The sequence below is a fragment of the Rhineura floridana genome, chromosome 1 (genome assembly GCF_030035675.1).
Source record: "Rhineura floridana isolate rRhiFlo1 chromosome 1, rRhiFlo1.hap2, whole genome shotgun sequence".
NCBI lineage: Eukaryota > Metazoa > Chordata > Lepidosauria > Squamata > Rhineuridae > Rhineura > Rhineura floridana.
The window spans coordinates 283,828,957-283,846,604 of record NC_084480.1 but is presented as its reverse complement, the minus strand read 5'-3'; the positions used below and the strand labels follow the sequence as shown (position 1 = coordinate 283,846,604).

At 40.4% G+C, this 17,648-nt stretch overlaps 1 protein-coding gene and 1 pseudogene across 3 annotated transcripts in view; both read right to left on the bottom strand.

Annotated features, from left to right (window-relative positions):
- Positions 1-3,116, bottom strand: part of INTS8 (integrator complex subunit 8) — a 34,510-nt gene extending 31,394 nt beyond the window's left edge. Inside the window, exons 1-4 of one of the 3 annotated variants that reach the window (XM_061603243.1) lie at positions 2,893-3,116; positions 1,762-1,959; positions 947-1,121; positions 226-366 (exon numbers count right to left, since the gene is read on the bottom strand). In XM_061603243.1, the coding sequence (XP_061459227.1) occupies positions 226-366; positions 947-1,121; positions 1,762-1,891 (446 nt within the window). In that variant the 5' untranslated portion in view covers positions 1,892-1,959; positions 2,893-3,116. The remainder of the gene's footprint in view (positions 1-225; positions 367-946; positions 1,122-1,761; positions 1,960-2,892) is intronic. The other 2 variants (XM_061603241.1, XM_061603236.1) reach the window with 2 other exon arrangements.
- A 2,975-nt stretch (positions 3,117-6,091) lies between these two features.
- The window catches only part of LOC133377475 (cadherin-7-like), a 35,827-nt pseudogene continuing 24,270 nt past the window's right edge, over positions 6,092-17,648 (bottom strand).

Here is a 17,648-nt window from a genome sequence, read left to right as displayed (position 1 = left end):
TATCTTTTATGTAAAATAATACATTAGAAATCATGGTTTATGACACCTACTGGTTTAAATTTAAAAGAAAAATGCTAGCCAATGTACACACAACATTTTTGAAACAGGATCCCAGAATCTGATTAGGCCAATTTAGTTTAAGCATTATAATTAAGGAAAGATTACTCTTAACATTTGTCTTCATTTTTGAGTTACAGCAGTGACATCCAACAATTAAAGTCTCACCATCTATTGTAGAGTAGTATAGCCATTGCAGTGGTTGGAGGTAAACTGGCAAGGTCCACATCTACATGTTTAGTTCCTGGAGGAACCTTACTAATGCACAGCAGTTCATTCAGTAGCATGTTCAACACAGGGACCGATAAACTAAAATAAAATATCAAAGTTTGTTGAAGTTATAGAACTTGATTTAGTTAAAGAACTCCATTAAAAAGTAAAAGACCTTAACAGGAGTCTATCAGCAATTTTTACTACATTTATATCCTGCCTTTCTTCCACACAACTTAAGGCGGAATACATCAGGTTCTTAGGTACCGGGATGTTCTTCCATCCAGACACTGACCAGGTCTCCTTACCTTCAGCAAGGTTGCTGCATCATGATTAAGAATTACTAATACGGCATTGAAGGTACTTGCACACATTTCTGTTAAGTTATGTGCTTCTCTGAGATGCTAAAATATCATAAAAACTTTTTACAAAGAACCTTTTACAAAGAAATATCAAAAACCTTTTACAAAGAATGTAAAAAAAGAATGAATGTTGTTTAATGGTCAGGCTGGGAACCTGCGACCCTTCAGATGTTGTTGGGCTACAACTTCCGTCAGCCTCAGACAGCATGACTAAAGGGAGCTGTAGTCCAGCAGCATCTCAAGGATCAAGAGTTCCCCAATCCTGGTCTGTGACATAATTATATGTTAGCAACATTAAGCAAGAAGTCCACCGATACCTTTTCTCCAGTACATCCAAATCCCACTTTAAATGTGCAGCAACTTTCAAAGCAAGCAATTTTAAAATGCGATTTCTCTTGTTATCAGGCGGAGGCTGGACCTGATTCTGCTCATTCACTAAAGGTTTGGAAGCCTGCTCCAAAAACTGAACAATCAGCTGAACAGGTGATGGATCTAATGGGCAGAAAAGACAGGTTTTAAAACTTGTGTCTGGGATGAAAATGTCACAGAGGAAGAAGGAACAAATACAAAGCAAACAGAATCCTTTCTAGGATCATACACAGCTATGAGTTTTGCTTGAGAGAAAGCAAACTGTCTGATGTTTAATATTGATGGAGGTTACAACTCTGTGCATTTATGGCCATTTTACACATTGCATAGAGGAAAACTGAGGTTTATCAACAAGTGAACACACAACAGGCTGCCATCATGGCTATATTTATGAAATATGTGTTTGCAAATGTCTGTCATGTTCATATTCAAGAACACACCCTTTCACATCTTTGGTGTACAGGCAGACACACTCATAATGTGTGACATTCCCTTAGGCTAAAATCCCACTGATTTAAATAGGATTAATGCAGTTTAACTGTGCAGCCTCATTCAACTGTTGTAAACCATGCAGAGATCTTCGGCTATGGGGCGGTATACAAATGTAATAAATAATAATAATAATAATAATAAACTGAGAAATAGCAACTAGCTCGCAGCAAAAGAAATCCTGTAGAACTAAGGAAGATCCTAACAATTCCAGCAGACACAACACTGTCAATCTCTCTCATTCTCTATAAGCTTTGATTATGACATTACTAACCAGGTGAAACCTTTTTCAGATGTTTCTCCAACAGAGACTCTTCTAGCAAGAACTCGAACCAAGAGGTTTGGGGAGGTGTGCAAGGTCTACCAGAGGTGGCAGCCTCCCGGTCAGCAGCTTCTGCACTCATCTTCCTTTTGGAACCTTCTGTCGCTTTCTGTGACCATCCGTTGGGCCAACAGCAGCACTAGAAGTCCCCTGATTTAAAAGCAACATATGTTATGCCAGAACATGATGGCTCTGTATAATGTAAACTATGCCTCACTGCAGAGCACATCATTCTCACCAACCTCCACAACACAAACACAACAAATGCAGGGAACAAGGGGGAAGGATCTCACTTTTGACAATGCTGAAGTGGAAGATGGTGCCCCAAACCAACATAACCAGAACCCTGAAAATGAATGCAACCTTACATCAAAACCAATAAAGAGGCATTCATAAAGCTAAATACCAAGGATTTAAAATACTAAGGATTTAAATACTTTAGATGCTAAATACTTTAAATACTAAGGATTTTATTGTGGTATTTGCTTTCAGGGATTACAGCTTTCTTCACCAGGTGCATAAGCTGTTATTATCATTTGGTAGATACACTCAATGCTTTTTTTGGTAAAAATGGAGGTGTCGGTACTCATACCTCGATAAAAGTGTCATGAATGCCAGCACAAAATGGTTGCAATAGGCAGCCAAAAAAGATGCCAGCAGTCTGTACTGGTTAGTACTGTCACAGTGAGCTTTGCATGTAAATATCGCAGCTTGTGCAGTTTATTTATTTTGCCACACTCCTGTGCATTGTATCTCGCTCACGCTTAGGATAAACCCAAGGAAGGACGCTTCAGCCTACACATGCTGTAGCTGCCACAACAAACCTGATAGGCTTCAACGTGCCGCAAAACTCGTATTTGGGGAGGGGGGGCGCTAACAGCCTGACGCAGCGCCAAATCCAAAGTCCTGTGGCACAATATTCTTTGGGACCCTCTCGCTAGGATCTCTTTTTCTATCCCTCCCCTTGACACCACCACAGTAAAGCATCCCTTCCCTTCGGAGCGCCCCGCCGCACCTGCACACTGCGCCCAATTACGCGCAGAGATGAGAAACCACCCAAGCCCCTACGTTCTTCTCTCTCACCTTTTCTCTCTGCCTCGCCCCCTACTTCATTCCCGCAGGTGCTGCCGACTCCTCGCAAGTAATCCCCGCTCCTTCCTCAATCAAACCAAAATGGCCGCCGCCTGGCCCTCTTGCTCTTATCCTGCCCACCTTGCCTCGGGGACGGGGAGGGACAGAAACCAGGGAAAGCTTTAGTTCCGCCTCCGTTGCGAGGTTCTGGCCACTCACAAGCGGCGGCAGACCGGACTCTAAAGCGATTCGTCGTTGTCTGGCTCGCTGATGACGCCTCCGTTACAGCTAGCCTAAATGTGTGGGGTGTTTTGTTGTTGCTTGCGGAGGATTTCTAAGGGTTTTTGTGGAGCTCGGGTTCAACTCTGTTACAGGGTTCCCTGCTGCAGCCGCCTCATTTTATCCTGGTTGGGCTCCTGCGTCCTTCACGAGTGCAAAAGAAATAGAAATTCTACCGGCAGAACTTTGCTAGGAGCAGCGATGTGGTAAATGTAAAGAGTAATAGTACATTAATCCTCGTCTAACGATGTGTACTTCGACGGTGAAATCCTGTCCCAGTTATCCTGGCACTAGATTCAGGCTGGTGCTGCGCTCTCAGTGATAAATTGCAGGGATGAAGATTTCAGGTGAAATTGCTGGATTAGAAAGCTTGATCCTGTTCGTTTAGGACTCGATCGAGCTCTCCTACAATAGACATATTAGCATATAAAAGCCAGGGAGATTGTTACCGCCAGTTACTGCTGCTGTTCTGAATTATCACTGGTTTTATCTTGTGTACATTTGAGCGTTGGATAAATATATTACAGACCATACCTCTCTCTTTCATTTTATGCAGCAAAACGGGTAGGGCTCCCCAAAACACCGTGGCGGTTTACCCAGGCAGTTGCTTTTAGTATCGGATCTGAATATTAGTCCATTGAGCCCCCCCAAAATCCTCTGGTAACTTTCTAGGGTCCCAGGCAGAGATCGTTCACAACTGCTGCCTGATCCTTTAAGCACAGTACAGGAGGGTCGGGGGAGGGGGATGGAAAATAAAATTTAAAGGGTTCTTCCCCCCTTTCACCCTGCACCTGTTCCACGCCAACTTAACAGAAGCACTCCTCGGAGGCCCTGGGGATACATTCCAGGATAAAGGGATGAAACCACACACACTGACCTGAGCTTGGAAGAAGGGTATCAACAAACATTTAAATGAGAGGTTTAGGGCTGTGAGTGCAAAAGAATGTGTACACCTCCACACAAACTGAAATGCAGAGAATGTATGTGCAGTTATGTGTGATGTATTGGTTGGAGTACTGAAACCGCTAGAGATTCACACACACACCTCCCTTCAGGCAACAGCTCATGTCCCCAAAGAACATTTCTGTAGATTGCAGAGTTCTGGAATGACTAACCTTTTTTGGGCCAAGGGCCACATTGATGCATGGTCAATGTGCTAACAGCAGCATGGCAAAGCAGGTGTGGCTAAAGTAGGTGTAGCAAGAACTGCAATACCTAAAGCTGCCTTCCAAAAAGCTTTTGCATCAGCTATTATACACTAGTTGAATCATGTTTATCATTTAAAAAGTCAAGGACAAATTTTGGAGGGGGTGTTGGAGCATAGGAATCTTGTGACATCCCAGCAGGGTTTTTAAAAAATGGATGCATTTGCCAGGGGGGCAGGGGAGACCAGAAAAACATTTTAGCATCACAGTATCCTATAGGAGCAGTAATTAAAACAAGCTTTAAAGCACTTAATTTTTTTTAACATACACATTTTGGAGGGGCCTTGGGAAATGACAAAAAAGCCATTGCTGTTTTAAAGAATCTTGAGGTTGTATATTAAATCTCAACAGGGGTGCAGAGGCATGCTTGAAAACATATATTGTAAGCAATAATTCCAAAAGTGTTCAACAGCCAAATAGAAGCCGCATGGGCACACTAAAGTGGCCCAGTTGCAATGTCATGGTGAATCAAAGTTAATGGTGTACTGCAAACATGTGAATCTGGGCCAGTTTGCTCTTTCCATTAGCATATTGGAGAAACTAACAGTGATCCCTGGCTCAATATAATATCAGAACCAAAGACTATGGTTTGTTTTGCTCCAAACAAACCATGATCTGAAGCTAAAATTTCTTCTTGGTTTATAGACTGTGGTTTGTTTGGAACAAAACAAACCACAATGCCTGGTTCAGATACAATGTTAAGCCAGGGATCATGGCTTGCTCCTCTAGAACACTAGTGGAAAGGAAGAAAGTGGCCCATTTTGGCAGTTCATAGTAACTATGATTTACCTTGACATGTGAATGAGGCCATTATGCTTTAAAATCTCATTTCATCACTTATCCTCTAGTTCTTATTTTTAGGATATGGTTTTAGAATTTCAGCTTAGGAACTTTAGGGATCACTTTCTAGGGAAAGGCAACACCGTATTACATGGATTCTTATCAGTACATACAATTATAAGCACAGAGTATCATTGCAGAAAGATGAACTCTTGCAAAAAAAAAACCTACACAAAATGTCATCAAGCAGGTGTTACAATCTGCCTACCAACTTTTGTCTGGCAATGTGTTCCAAATTCACATAAATTTTATACTAAATGATACATTTTATTTGTGGCTCTTGCTGCTGCCCAATTATATTTTCCTTCCCTTATTTAGGAAAATAAGCCAAGGACTAACCACCCCCACACATACCTGCAAATTTGGCCCTAAGCTGTCCACTGTTTTACCATATATTAAGTATGAAACTATTTTATTGAAGCTCATGTGCAAAAAAGAGAGACAACTCAAGTACAGAACTGTATTTTACAATATCTACACAAAACATTTAGTGTAACAGGATTAAATACAAGACAGCAAAAATGTAAATAGTTGCACCTACAGAGTATTACTAGAAATTCATACATTAGAGGTCCTTAAAGGCTACTTCAATACTGCAAAATTTATTCATTTCAAAGCACTCAGGAAATTTCTTCTTTTCAAAGCACAAATATTCCTCTACATTTATTTATACAACACACATTAAAATATTGTATTCAGATCGTTTAAGGGAAGGTGAGGATATCAACCACTCTACTGTTTCCAAATAACCAGCGCTGATAAATACAACCCAAATTGGTTTGTATTACTAAATAAAATACTAAAATGTTTCCAAAGTCAACTCTCCTAGGCCATAAGGATGTATTGGGTTCCTGTCTCCCATGTTTTATAACTGCTCAGTTTGAATTTCATAGGGCTCTTTTAGCCTTTGGGCCCCATTCTTTGAGGTAATCAAAATTAAGATCTTCCTCAATGCTGGAGATCTCTAGGGAACTCAAGCTTCCACTCAAACAGTGCTGGCTCGCTAGACAATAGAAATGCACAATGTCTTCTGGAAGACTCTGCAAATCATCGTCTGCATCTTTTATTATTTGAGACACAACTCTTGAAGTCTGGGACCCTGATAACTAAAGGAAGAGATTCTCTCAAGCATAAAAGATTCACAAGTGGGTTTCTTTGGGGTTCAGCAAATGATCTGAGGAGTAGAGCAGTGTTCCCTGAGGGAAGGTGAGGTATATTTTGTAGAGGTTGCTTTAATGTATCTATATGATAAGCACTCTAGGGAAGAAATGAAAAGAAAACATTTTATAGCACATTTCATCTGCAAACAGCTTTGAAGTCTATTGTGTTTTCTATCCCAATGCCCTGGGATGTTAGTCACTATCCATTTTGTTTTACAGATGGTGACCAAGGTAGTGAGATAGTAACTTGCTTAAGGTCATATCCTTGTCCAAGGCCACATTCAGATCATGTTGCATTTGAGTATTCCAGATCCATGTCCATCTTTCTCTCCTAGCCTTCCCCAGATGATGTTGGACTCCCAACTCCCATCAGCCACACAAAGTATGGCTAATGGTCACAGATGACATGACTTGTAGCCCTAAACTTTTGGAGGGCCCCAGGTTGAGTGAGGCTGATCTGTCCAGTAAACTACACTGATATTCAAAAACTTAGTCAAATAGGTGGCAGTGCTTTATTTATTAACCTTTACCCCACCCATCAAATCACACTTCTACATATTTCTACCCCGCCAGCTTACAAAAGAATGAGGATGAATGATAGGAGATTCAGGACAGACAAAAGGAAGTACTTCTTCATATAGTGCATAGTAGTATGAATTCGCTTCCACAAGATGTATTGATGGCCACCAGCTTACATAGCTTTTGAAAGGGAACAGACCAATAAATTCATGAAGGATAAGACTATCAATGGTTATTAGTTACTTCTAGGATCAGAGGCAGCATGTCTTTGAATAGTAGTCACTGGAGAACATTAGTGGGAGAGAGCTATTGTCCTCAGAACCTGCATGTGTACTTCCCATAGGCATCTGCGGGAAGCAGAGACAGATAGACCTTTGCTCTCATCCCTCAGGACTCTTCTTAAGGATGGGCAAGAATTTTGCAAAACTCAATCTTGGCACTGGACTTCCTAATACTCCTCAGATTCACTATCTTTGTGGACCCATCCTGAACAGTGTGAGTTTCCTGGCTTTTCCGGCTTTAAAAAAAAAAAAAAAACAAAGGCAGTGAACTTTGCTCTGCTAATGTGAAACTGACTAGCATGCCTCTTTGCTTGGTTAACTTCAAACTAACAAGTCTGGGCTTGGCTTTGCTCAGGTGAAATTGACCAGACTGTGTGTTTGCTTTGCCAAGAGTAAACTGACTAGCCTGTGTCTTTGCTAAAGTGAAATTGGTCAGCCTGTGTTTTTGCTTTACCTTAAAGCCCTCTCTAACTTTCTCCCAGGGATGCCCCGGGGAAGGATCCAATTCAAGGGGAGGAGAAGGGGGAGGAGGACTGGGTGGGTTGGCACTGGGCAGAGGGAAAGCCACTTTCCTTTCCAAAAGGAAAACATTAACCATATCATTTTTAAGGAGGGGAAAAAATCAGAATGGTAAAACCAAAGGATAGCATAAAAATAACTAACTTGAAATTGAACCACCTGCCAGTTCGATGGAATGCAGTCAAACAGGCACCAACAAGCAATCTCATTCCTAACTCTTCTTATGCTCAAAAGGGAGAAGCAAAGAGGCTGCAAAAGCATAGGCAAAAGGCTTATGCACATCTCAGCTGAACAAGCCAAGATATCATCATTCAAATTGGTACTTATTTCAGGGAGACTTTTATTTTATTTTATTTATAATATATCCTGTCTTTCCTCCAAGGAGCTCAAGGCATTGTACATGATTCTCAAGCCCATTTTTATCCTTCCTGAGTCAATAATTAATTTAGACTTGAGTTCAGTTTTCCACTGCAGTTTTCAAAGTCCTAAGTACCAAGTGAAATGTAGCAAGGCAGCCTCAGAGGTTCAAAGTGAGGCTTTCTCACTGCCAAACTGTGGGACACAGCAAGCCCCATGCATTTGTAGAGCCCCACCAAACACAACAGGCAATGGGAGCCCTGTGCATACATGCAACTGTTGAAGTGTGTGCGTTGTTGCGTGAAACAGCATACATTACGTTGGAGTTGAGCAAGAAACTTCTTCAGAGCATTAGATCATGTTAAGAGTCTTTATTAAGACATTACGGCCAAAGGCTTAAGAGTAAATACATGTAGAGTTTCTTCAGTCACCCCCCTTCTGGTACCTCTCTCTCCAAAGGTAAACACAGAAGATAACCTCTCAGTTCAGAGGCAATACACAGAAGACTCAGCTCAACACAAATAGCTGCTAGAACTTTTCCCAGTCTATCGCGATGGTTACCATAGCAACGGCCTTGGCTGTCCGTTCCCAGACTGGGCAAAGACATAACTCCCCCTAGCTACAGTTTTTCAGACTTGATGGAAAACAAACTCAGTGACAGTGTGGTTCAATGGTCAACAGCAACTCCGGCTCATAGTCTTAGCAATACTGTTCAGCTGTTTTCTGAATTCACAGAGCAGAGGAGCAGAATTATAATACTGACCCTGCTTCCCTATATTTATTGCCCACAGTGACCCCTACATAGCGTTATTCTGAGGCATTGTGGGAAATGTAAATGCCGGCCTCTTGGACTCAGCTGCTGCTCATCCAAGCACCAACGGGGAAATTAAAGGGGTGCCCACAGCAGAAGTCAGCTGCATTGAGGTCCTGGGAACTGCCTGAAAATGCCTCCTCATGCCAACAGGAGGCATGTCACATATGCTCAGACAATGTGGATTTTTGTCTAGCATGTGTGCCAATCTCGACCAAGAACTACTTGAAGGGATAGATGAGAAAAATGTTGGGGGTGGGAGAAGATGGATGGATGGAGCCAGATCTCCATGGAGTTTCTTTAGTAATCGGTACAGAAGGGCAGAGGCACCAATAAGGCATCCTTGTTTCAATATAGCAAGGCAACAGTATTAGGATAACATAAGAGAGGTGAAGTTTTCCTAGCCAGAAAAACAAGCAGGCACATGCTGATAGCCAAGATGGAACCAGAGCTGAGACCCACAGGTCTTCCTGCTTTCACAGGGCTGACTCCACACCATTTCCCTTTATAGCCTTCCGGGCACTGGCAGACATATTTCTTTCGGGACTGGGCCATACAGATCCCTCCATTCCTACAGTTCCAATGCTCACAGGGTGATGATGTGCACTGTTTGAGCCCCGTACGATTATCAGTCACTTCGCCTTTGCCAGTTGGACACCTGGATAAATGAAGAAGCCCACAATTCTTATTAAACACACACACACACACAAATATTTTATATAGCCACTCAGTGTATTGTAGTATTTAAAAATGCAAAGGAAACATTTGAAACCCCTCACCAAGGTAGGTTAATAGGCATCCTGCTTGGGGACCCAGAGATCCTTAACAGGACTGAGCAGAGCTAGTAGATGAAACAACGGGCTCGTCCAGACCATACAAATAATCCATGCTTTGCTTATTGGAGTTGTCGGCTGGTAGTCCAAACCTGATTGCTTTGCACTTTCTTTGTACTCGAATCAAACCTTCTCTTTTTTCATACTTGTAGGTGTCATGAAATTGTAAAATGGTTTAAAATGCTTTTTGCAACGTGGCTCAGATGCAGAGAATTGTGGGGATTTCATCTTGGGAGGAGATGGGCCTCTGTGTGAGTGGAAAACTTTTAAGTTTCTTTTCTCAGCTGCCATTAATTAAGAGCTGGAGAAGCGCACCTGGTTATCTCTGTTATCTGGTGAGAGCCTGGTACTCAAGGTCAAGCGGGCCTGAGAAGAGTTGAGATAAGGAAGGGAGGGGGGCCTGCTAAGGCACGAAAAGTGAAGAAGCTTTGGGAAAATTACTTCATTAGAAAGCCCCCTGATTGGCTGAATCACTGTGAACTGTTGCTAGGGTTTTTTCCTTAAGTATAGGGGGTGAGACCCATAGTCTTTGTTCCCCTGGGTTCCATCCAGACGGGTGGTTACCTGAGTGGGGTTCCACTGCCTTCACTACCCTGCTTATGTCTCTCTGAGGAGAGATGAGATTTACAACAACTACCTCTTCAAGTAAGTCGAATAGGTTAGTTAGTATTGTTATTTTTGATTGTGTTTGAACTCTCTTGTATGTCTTACCTAAATCCCTGGTTGGATGTGGGTTTTGAGGAAATGTTTTGCTACTATTAATTGTGCACTTATATCTTATTAATAAAGCTACTTCTTATTTACCCTTGTGTGTTCATTGAGTGAGAACAATTTGGTTCTGGATCCAGCACCTTGGCCACTGACCACAAACTACCAAGAGTGTATTTTGGCTTTACCAGAGGCTTCTGAACAAGGACTGCCTGTTTGGCTCTTGTCCTTAGGAATCCTTGGTTTACCTATGTCTTGGCTCTGGGTTTCCTCTAACTCAGAGTGAGAACCAGTTGAAGGGGTGGTGGCAGCCTATCTTCTACCTTGCAGGGTTGGTGTTGGTTTGCACAGCCTTGGCAAGGGGGAAAATTGGGTTCCGGATCAATTACCCAGAGTGGGGAATTGGGTCTGAAGCATGCACCTGGCACCCGTGGGGGTTGTAGGTCATGACAGTAGGTGTGCCATTTTTTGATATTATTATTATTTATTAAATTTATATTCCACTCTTCCTTCCAGTAGAAGCCCAGGGCAGCAAACAAAAACACTCTAAAACATCTTAAAAAATAGACTTTAAAATATATTAAAACAAAACACCTTTTAAAACATCTTTTAAAAAAACTTTAAAAACATTAAAAAGCAATTCCAACACTGACACAGATTGGGATAAGGTCTCTACTTTAAAGGCTTGTTCAAAGAGGAAGGTCTTCAGTAGGCACTAAAAAGATAACAGAGATAGTGCCTGTCTAATATTTAAGGGGAGGAAATGCCAAAGAGTAGGTGTCACTACACTAAAGGGGGATAAAAGTTGGCGGTTGTGGAGAAAAGACGTTAAGTTTGGAGCTCCCCTGCCAATGGATTAATGACCTATTTGCACATAAATAACTCACATTATTAAGACTTCTACAAGTGAGATATAACGAACATTTTACACTAAAGAAGAAAGATAACCTGAAAGGAGATTGTTCAAAGACTTTGCTTCAAGCCGAAATTCTAATTAAGTTTGGGGAGGATAAAGACGCTGAGTTATTGCACCAACAACCGTGAGTAATTGCAAAGACAAAGAGCAAAATACGGAATTAATGACTCATTAAAGTTAAGAAGATAAGAAGTCAAAATAAATAAAGTTAAATAATATTCTATTAAAAAGGACTGATAGTAAACAGAAATGGTTCTTACCAAAAGTGCTTGTAACAAGCTGGGCGTGTCTGTTACACCTGAGTTGACGCAGCCCTCTGTTAGTCGACTATATCCTAAACACAGACAAACTGAAATCACGCAATTTTACAAGGGCAAAGATAAGAATGACTTTGATGTTACTCTATCCAATATAGGTGTACTTACTCAGAAGAGAGAGAGTTTTTTGGGCAAGAGTTTAGCGGAGGAGTTAAAACAAACAGGACAGAAAGATTTTACCTCCACTTATGATGATATGAATAACATAGACCTTGCCAATAATCAATCAAGTACTAACTCTATGCCCTCTCTAGAATCAACTTACAAAGAGAGGACACAAGAACCATTGATACTTGAAGATGATGAAATTTTAACAACGTCTTCCCCAAGAAGGAATATATCAGAACAACTGGATCATAGTATATGTGATTTTATAGACTACATCAATTCATTATACAATGATGGGGAGAAAGAAAACACTAACGACTTACATAAAAACAATGACAATAAAGTAAAACATTCCACTGAAGACAAAGCAACAGAAACCCCCAATAAGGGAAGAATGGACCATAATGGTAACAAAATACTTCTCCCAAATAGGTGCATTTACAGCAGAGTCAAACTCATTATTAACAACGTTAATTGAGTATGTAATAAAAATAGATGCACAAATCAACAATAGAAGAAGTAACATAAAACCACAAACTCAAGAAACACAGACTGAGACATCGGATTACAATATGATTACCATAAACAAGGTTGGCAAAAAACAGCAAATGAAACAACAAACAAAGAAAAGTAAAAATATAAAAAATACCAAAATACCAAGGAAGTCATATATGAACTATGGGAAACTATTTCAACAGTTGGATGCTCCTTGCCAAGATTCAAAAAAGGCAATGAAAAAGAAAAAGATCGACCCAAAGGACAGGGACCTTTATCAGTGTCATGTGGAGCATGACGGCCTAAAGGAGCCTCTGGATGTGGCCTGGGAGGAGCCTGCCTCCAACATAGCACCCATTATTGGGTGTGTTCTGGGGGCCATCCTGCTGGGAGCAGCTGCAATTGCTGGGATCATGTTGTACAGAAAATGGCAGTCAGAATACAAAGAAGCGCCAACAAGTGACCAAGGGTCTGACAACCAAGGGTCTGACAACTCCAGCAAGGTATGACCAACAATGTCAGCACAACGCAGACAGCAGGGCTCCCAGTGCAAGAGGCGAGAGAGGAAGTATGGATCCATCCATATTCTGAAACCTTCAGGATTTTCTTCTGTCCCGTCCAGCTTGACTGGAACCAGCATGTACTGTGGATCATTTCTGATTTCAAGAGAGCTTAGCTTGATGGGATTTGCTTTCTAGCAGGATTGCCGCCCCCTAGGGCACATTTGCACCTGAAGACATAATTGTAGGACTTTTCACCCGATGAAAGAAATCTTAACTGTTGATATTGTGAATTGAAATGAATTAATTGATCAACTGTTCATAGAGATGTGTAAGAGAGAGAGCTCTTAAGAAAACAGACTATATACTTGAGGGGGTGTTTTGGAGTTTTTTGCAACTACTTCTAGTAAAATAGTTAATATTAAATATGGATATATAATTTAATGCTGACTTAATTAGGCCACATTTTTTGTCAACCAAAAAAATTTAAATGGACTAATCAGTTTACCGTGGTAGCCATAAAACATTCAAAAATATGCTTCTAGAGATGTCAGTTAATTTCAGAGCTTGGAAAAGTTATCTTTTAAAACTACAACTCCCATCAGCCCCAGCTGATCATTCTGTTGGAGAATTTTGTTCCCATGTTGTTAATAGTTTGAGTCCAGTAGAGCAAAATGCTGGACTATGCGGGCCTTTCGCCTGATCCAGCAGAGCTGCTCTTAGGTTTTGAAAAAGTGGTTTGCTGGTTAGGCTTCATTTCTGCAGGTATCAAATCCCTCTCTTTAGTGACATAACAAGCTAATATATGCCTTGGAGGCCCAGGTCTTGGCCGTGGCCGGGAGTGCCTTTGCCCATTTAAGACTAGTGCGCCAGCTGCGCCCTTCCTGGAAATGCCTGATTTGACTATGGTGATGCATGCCTTAGTTACATCCCGTTTAGACTACTGTAACGCGCTCTACGTGGGGCTGCCTTTGAAGACTGTTCGGAAACTTAAACTGGTACAAAGAGCTGCAGCCAGAGTATTAACAGGGGCTGGTTACAGGGACCATACAACTCCCTTGTTACAACAGCTCCACTGGCTGCCAGTTTGTTTCCGGTCACAATTCAAAGTGCTGGTTTTGACCTTTAAAGCCCTATACGGCCCAGGTCCAGGCTATTTGTCAGACCGTATCTCCCTATACAAGCCTGCCCGGGCCCTGAGATCTTCAGGAGAGGCCCTTCTCTCAGTCCCAACACCCTCGCAAGTGCGATTGGTGGGGACACGAGATAGGGCCTTCTCAGTGGCTGCTCCTAGGTTCTGGAACTCCCTTCCTAGGGAGGCACGAATGGGCCCCTCCTTGCCATCCTTCTGTCAGCAAGTAAAGACTTTCTTATTCCGACAGGCTTTTGGGATAGAAGGTGTTTAGGATTGGGCTTTACAAGGCTTGTTTTATTGTTTTATATTATTATCTGTATTATTTTAAATTGTTTTTAGATTTTTAAGTGCCCTTTACGGTTTTAAGGTTGTGCATAGTTTAATTGTATTTTAATTGTATGTCTTTCTATGTTTTTAACTACATGTAGTTTTATTTGTAAGCCGCCCTGAGTTCCAGTTTGGAAAAAGGGCGGGGTAAAAATAAAGTTTCAATTTCAATTTCAATTTCAAAAACAAAAGAAGCTGAGAAACCACAAGACCTAAAAATTTCGCAAAAATCCGATATTGCTAAATCTATCCAACACTTAACACAAGAACCTTCTACCCAAAAGAAGGAAGAATCAGTTCACCCCAATATAGAACAGACACAAGCAGAATACAAAAGCAATAAAGATATAACAGAACGATATAAAGAAAGATTACATTGGACGTTAGTCTTGAATACAAAAAAATTAGCATTTATAAACTTCCCTAAACCAAAAGAATGGCTCAATCAATATCAAAGAAGACAACATATGTGGGAGATATTGGAGAGTTTTTTTCCAGGACTAATAGATATTAATGCTATTATTAATGTACAATATCTATTTTATACTTATACTTTGACTAGAGCAATCGTTACCTTCCGAGATTCCAAAAATTTAAATAAGATATATACCAATAAGGAGAAACTCTCCTCTTACCATATTTGGATTACAAGATGTTTTGATAATTCTGACCCGCCATATAATCTATTGAATTTAATACAATCAATTCAGAACCAGGACCCTCACCAACAAGAAAACCCATCCAAGAAATCTAATAAGACAGAGGAACCACAAACTTTTTCGCCAGAAGAGAAGTTATTGCTCGATTCTTACCCCAAATTCAATGAGGATGAACAACTGGAGACAATCAACAGACTTAAAAATCTCATACAATTTATGGAAAATGCAACGAATGATGACATTCTAGTTGACACACGAAATTCCTTACTTATAATAAATTCCGTGGATAACATAGGTAATTTGCAAGACCAAAATAAAGAAAAATCATCTCATGCTAATTCCATCAACCCAGTCCTAAATGGAACTAATATCAATACCCCCAGACGAAGCCAGGAGAATAATTTCCCAGGTCGATCTCAAAACCATCTAACTAGGACAGATGAACGCAAAACAGAGACAGTGCAACGATCTTCAACCATAAGTAAAACGCAAAACTGACTTGCACATGATACAAGAGAGAAAGAACTACAGATGATATCATGGAATATTTCTGGATGGACCAATAAATCTACAAACCAAGATACTATTGACTTTTTAACTTCATACGATATAATCTCTTTACAAGAAACATGGGCCCTGAATGAACCTATCCTGGATGGCTATATTCCTTTTCACCTACAGGCTACACCAAGTGAAAGTGGAGGTAGACCCAAAGGTGGGATCTGCAGCTTTATTTCGACCTCCTTGAAAGCTAAAACAACAATATTAGGAAAATTACAGGATTTGGCCATTGCTCTTATTTTGGAGTTTAGCCGTAATACAGTAATACTTATAAATGTATATCTACCACCCGCACGCAATAACAAAACTGCGGATAGAAGAATATTATTGCTTGAGAGTTTCATAGTAAAATTGATGACAGAAAATCCTCAAAAAAGACTAATCTTACATGGAGATTTCAATGCACGAATTGGCACTTCAGATATAACTTTATATCAAAAATACCACCAATCGACCTTACTGCCAGCAGAGATCATCAATATTCCTCCGCGTTGCTCAAAAGATAAGGGGATGAACTATACAGGACTAAAATTAATGAAATTGTGTATGGAAGTTAATTTTTTATTGAACGGCCGAACTTCTGGAGATATAATGGGAGACCTCACTTATTATTCAGCGACGGGCTCATCACTAATAGATCTAATATTTGTTTCAACAGATCTTTTCTTTTTAGTAAAGAATCTACATATAGCTAACCGCCCGGAGAGTGACCATTTACCAGTTACAGTCGAAATCGACATAAACTTAGAAGATGTTCACTTAACCTCTAAGACATTCTCTAAGAAGGAAATTGAACTACGACCAACTAGAGTGAAATGGTTACCCAAAATCAGTTCTGAAATTACTAAAATCCTTAACTCCTCGGCCATAGATAAAAGTAAAAAGGAAATATTAATGCCCACCACTGAAACTAATCCACTTCTCACTTTACAAAAACTTATAACAACTCTTCAAACAGCCATTGTTAATAGTATACGCCCTTCTAATACCTCTCACCGTCTTAAATCTAAGGCGTGGTTTGATGAGGAATGTAGGGAGGTTAAAAAACAACTAACTGAAATTTATCAAAGAATTAAGGTCACGGGATCCCGAGACGACCTACAGGTTTATAGTGAAATAAAGAAAAAATATAAAGCCTTGATAAAGTTTAAAAAACAACAAGAAAGAAACGTAGTATGGCAGAAACTATTGGAAGCTGCTAAATTAAAAAATTCTAATTCCTTTTGGCATCTCGTAACGGCACATTGGCCAAAATCACAATATCAAAATTCTGCAAATGTTCCACCCCACATTTGGGAAACCCACTTTCAAAAACTATACCAAGATGAGGCCGAAACCGGATTATCATCCTATGTGTTAAATGAGAGAATTCCAGAATGGCCACCAGTAAATAAAAATGAAATTATTTACTTAATTAATAAACTGAAACCAAATAAAGCACCTGGCCCGGACAACATCCCCTCAGAAGTGTTTAAAGAAAATATTCATTGGTGGGCCCCGGTTTTTGCCTCATTATTCACTCATATTGATCTATCACTAGAAATACCTAAGGACTGGGGTATGGCCACAATAGTCCCCATTTATAAAAAAGGCCCAGCCAACGATCTGAATAATTACAGACCCATTAGTTTAATAAATACAATCAGCAAACTGTATGCGGCCCATTTATATATAAAGTTAACAGATTGGATCGATCAAAGCAATATAATAGCGATTGAACAGGCAGGATTTTGACCTAAAAGATCTATTTTCGATCACATACTAGTGTTACATCATTTAGTTGATAAATATGCGAATAGAAAAGGAGGGTCCTTTTATGTGGCCTTCATAGATCTAAAGGCGGCATTCGATTCGATTTCTTGCCCTCGCCTATGGTCGAAACTAAAACACTTAGGAATGAATAAATGCCTTGTGGCTTTGATCCAAGGACTATATAAAAACACCTCACTACAAATTCGTTGTAGCGCCAAAGGCCATTTAACTAACCCAGTATTTACATCAAGAGGAGTGAAACAAGGATGTGTACTATCTCCTGTTTTATTCAACATCTATATTAACGATATAGTACACAACCTAGTATCAGTTGCATCCCATCCACCTATTTTGGCTAAGAAACCGTGGAATATCCTGCTATATGCGGATGATATAGCCTTATGTTCAAGGACCCCAATAGATCTTAAACGGCTTTTAGCTAAATTAGCAATTTATTGTTCAACTGAGCTACTAACAATAAATTAC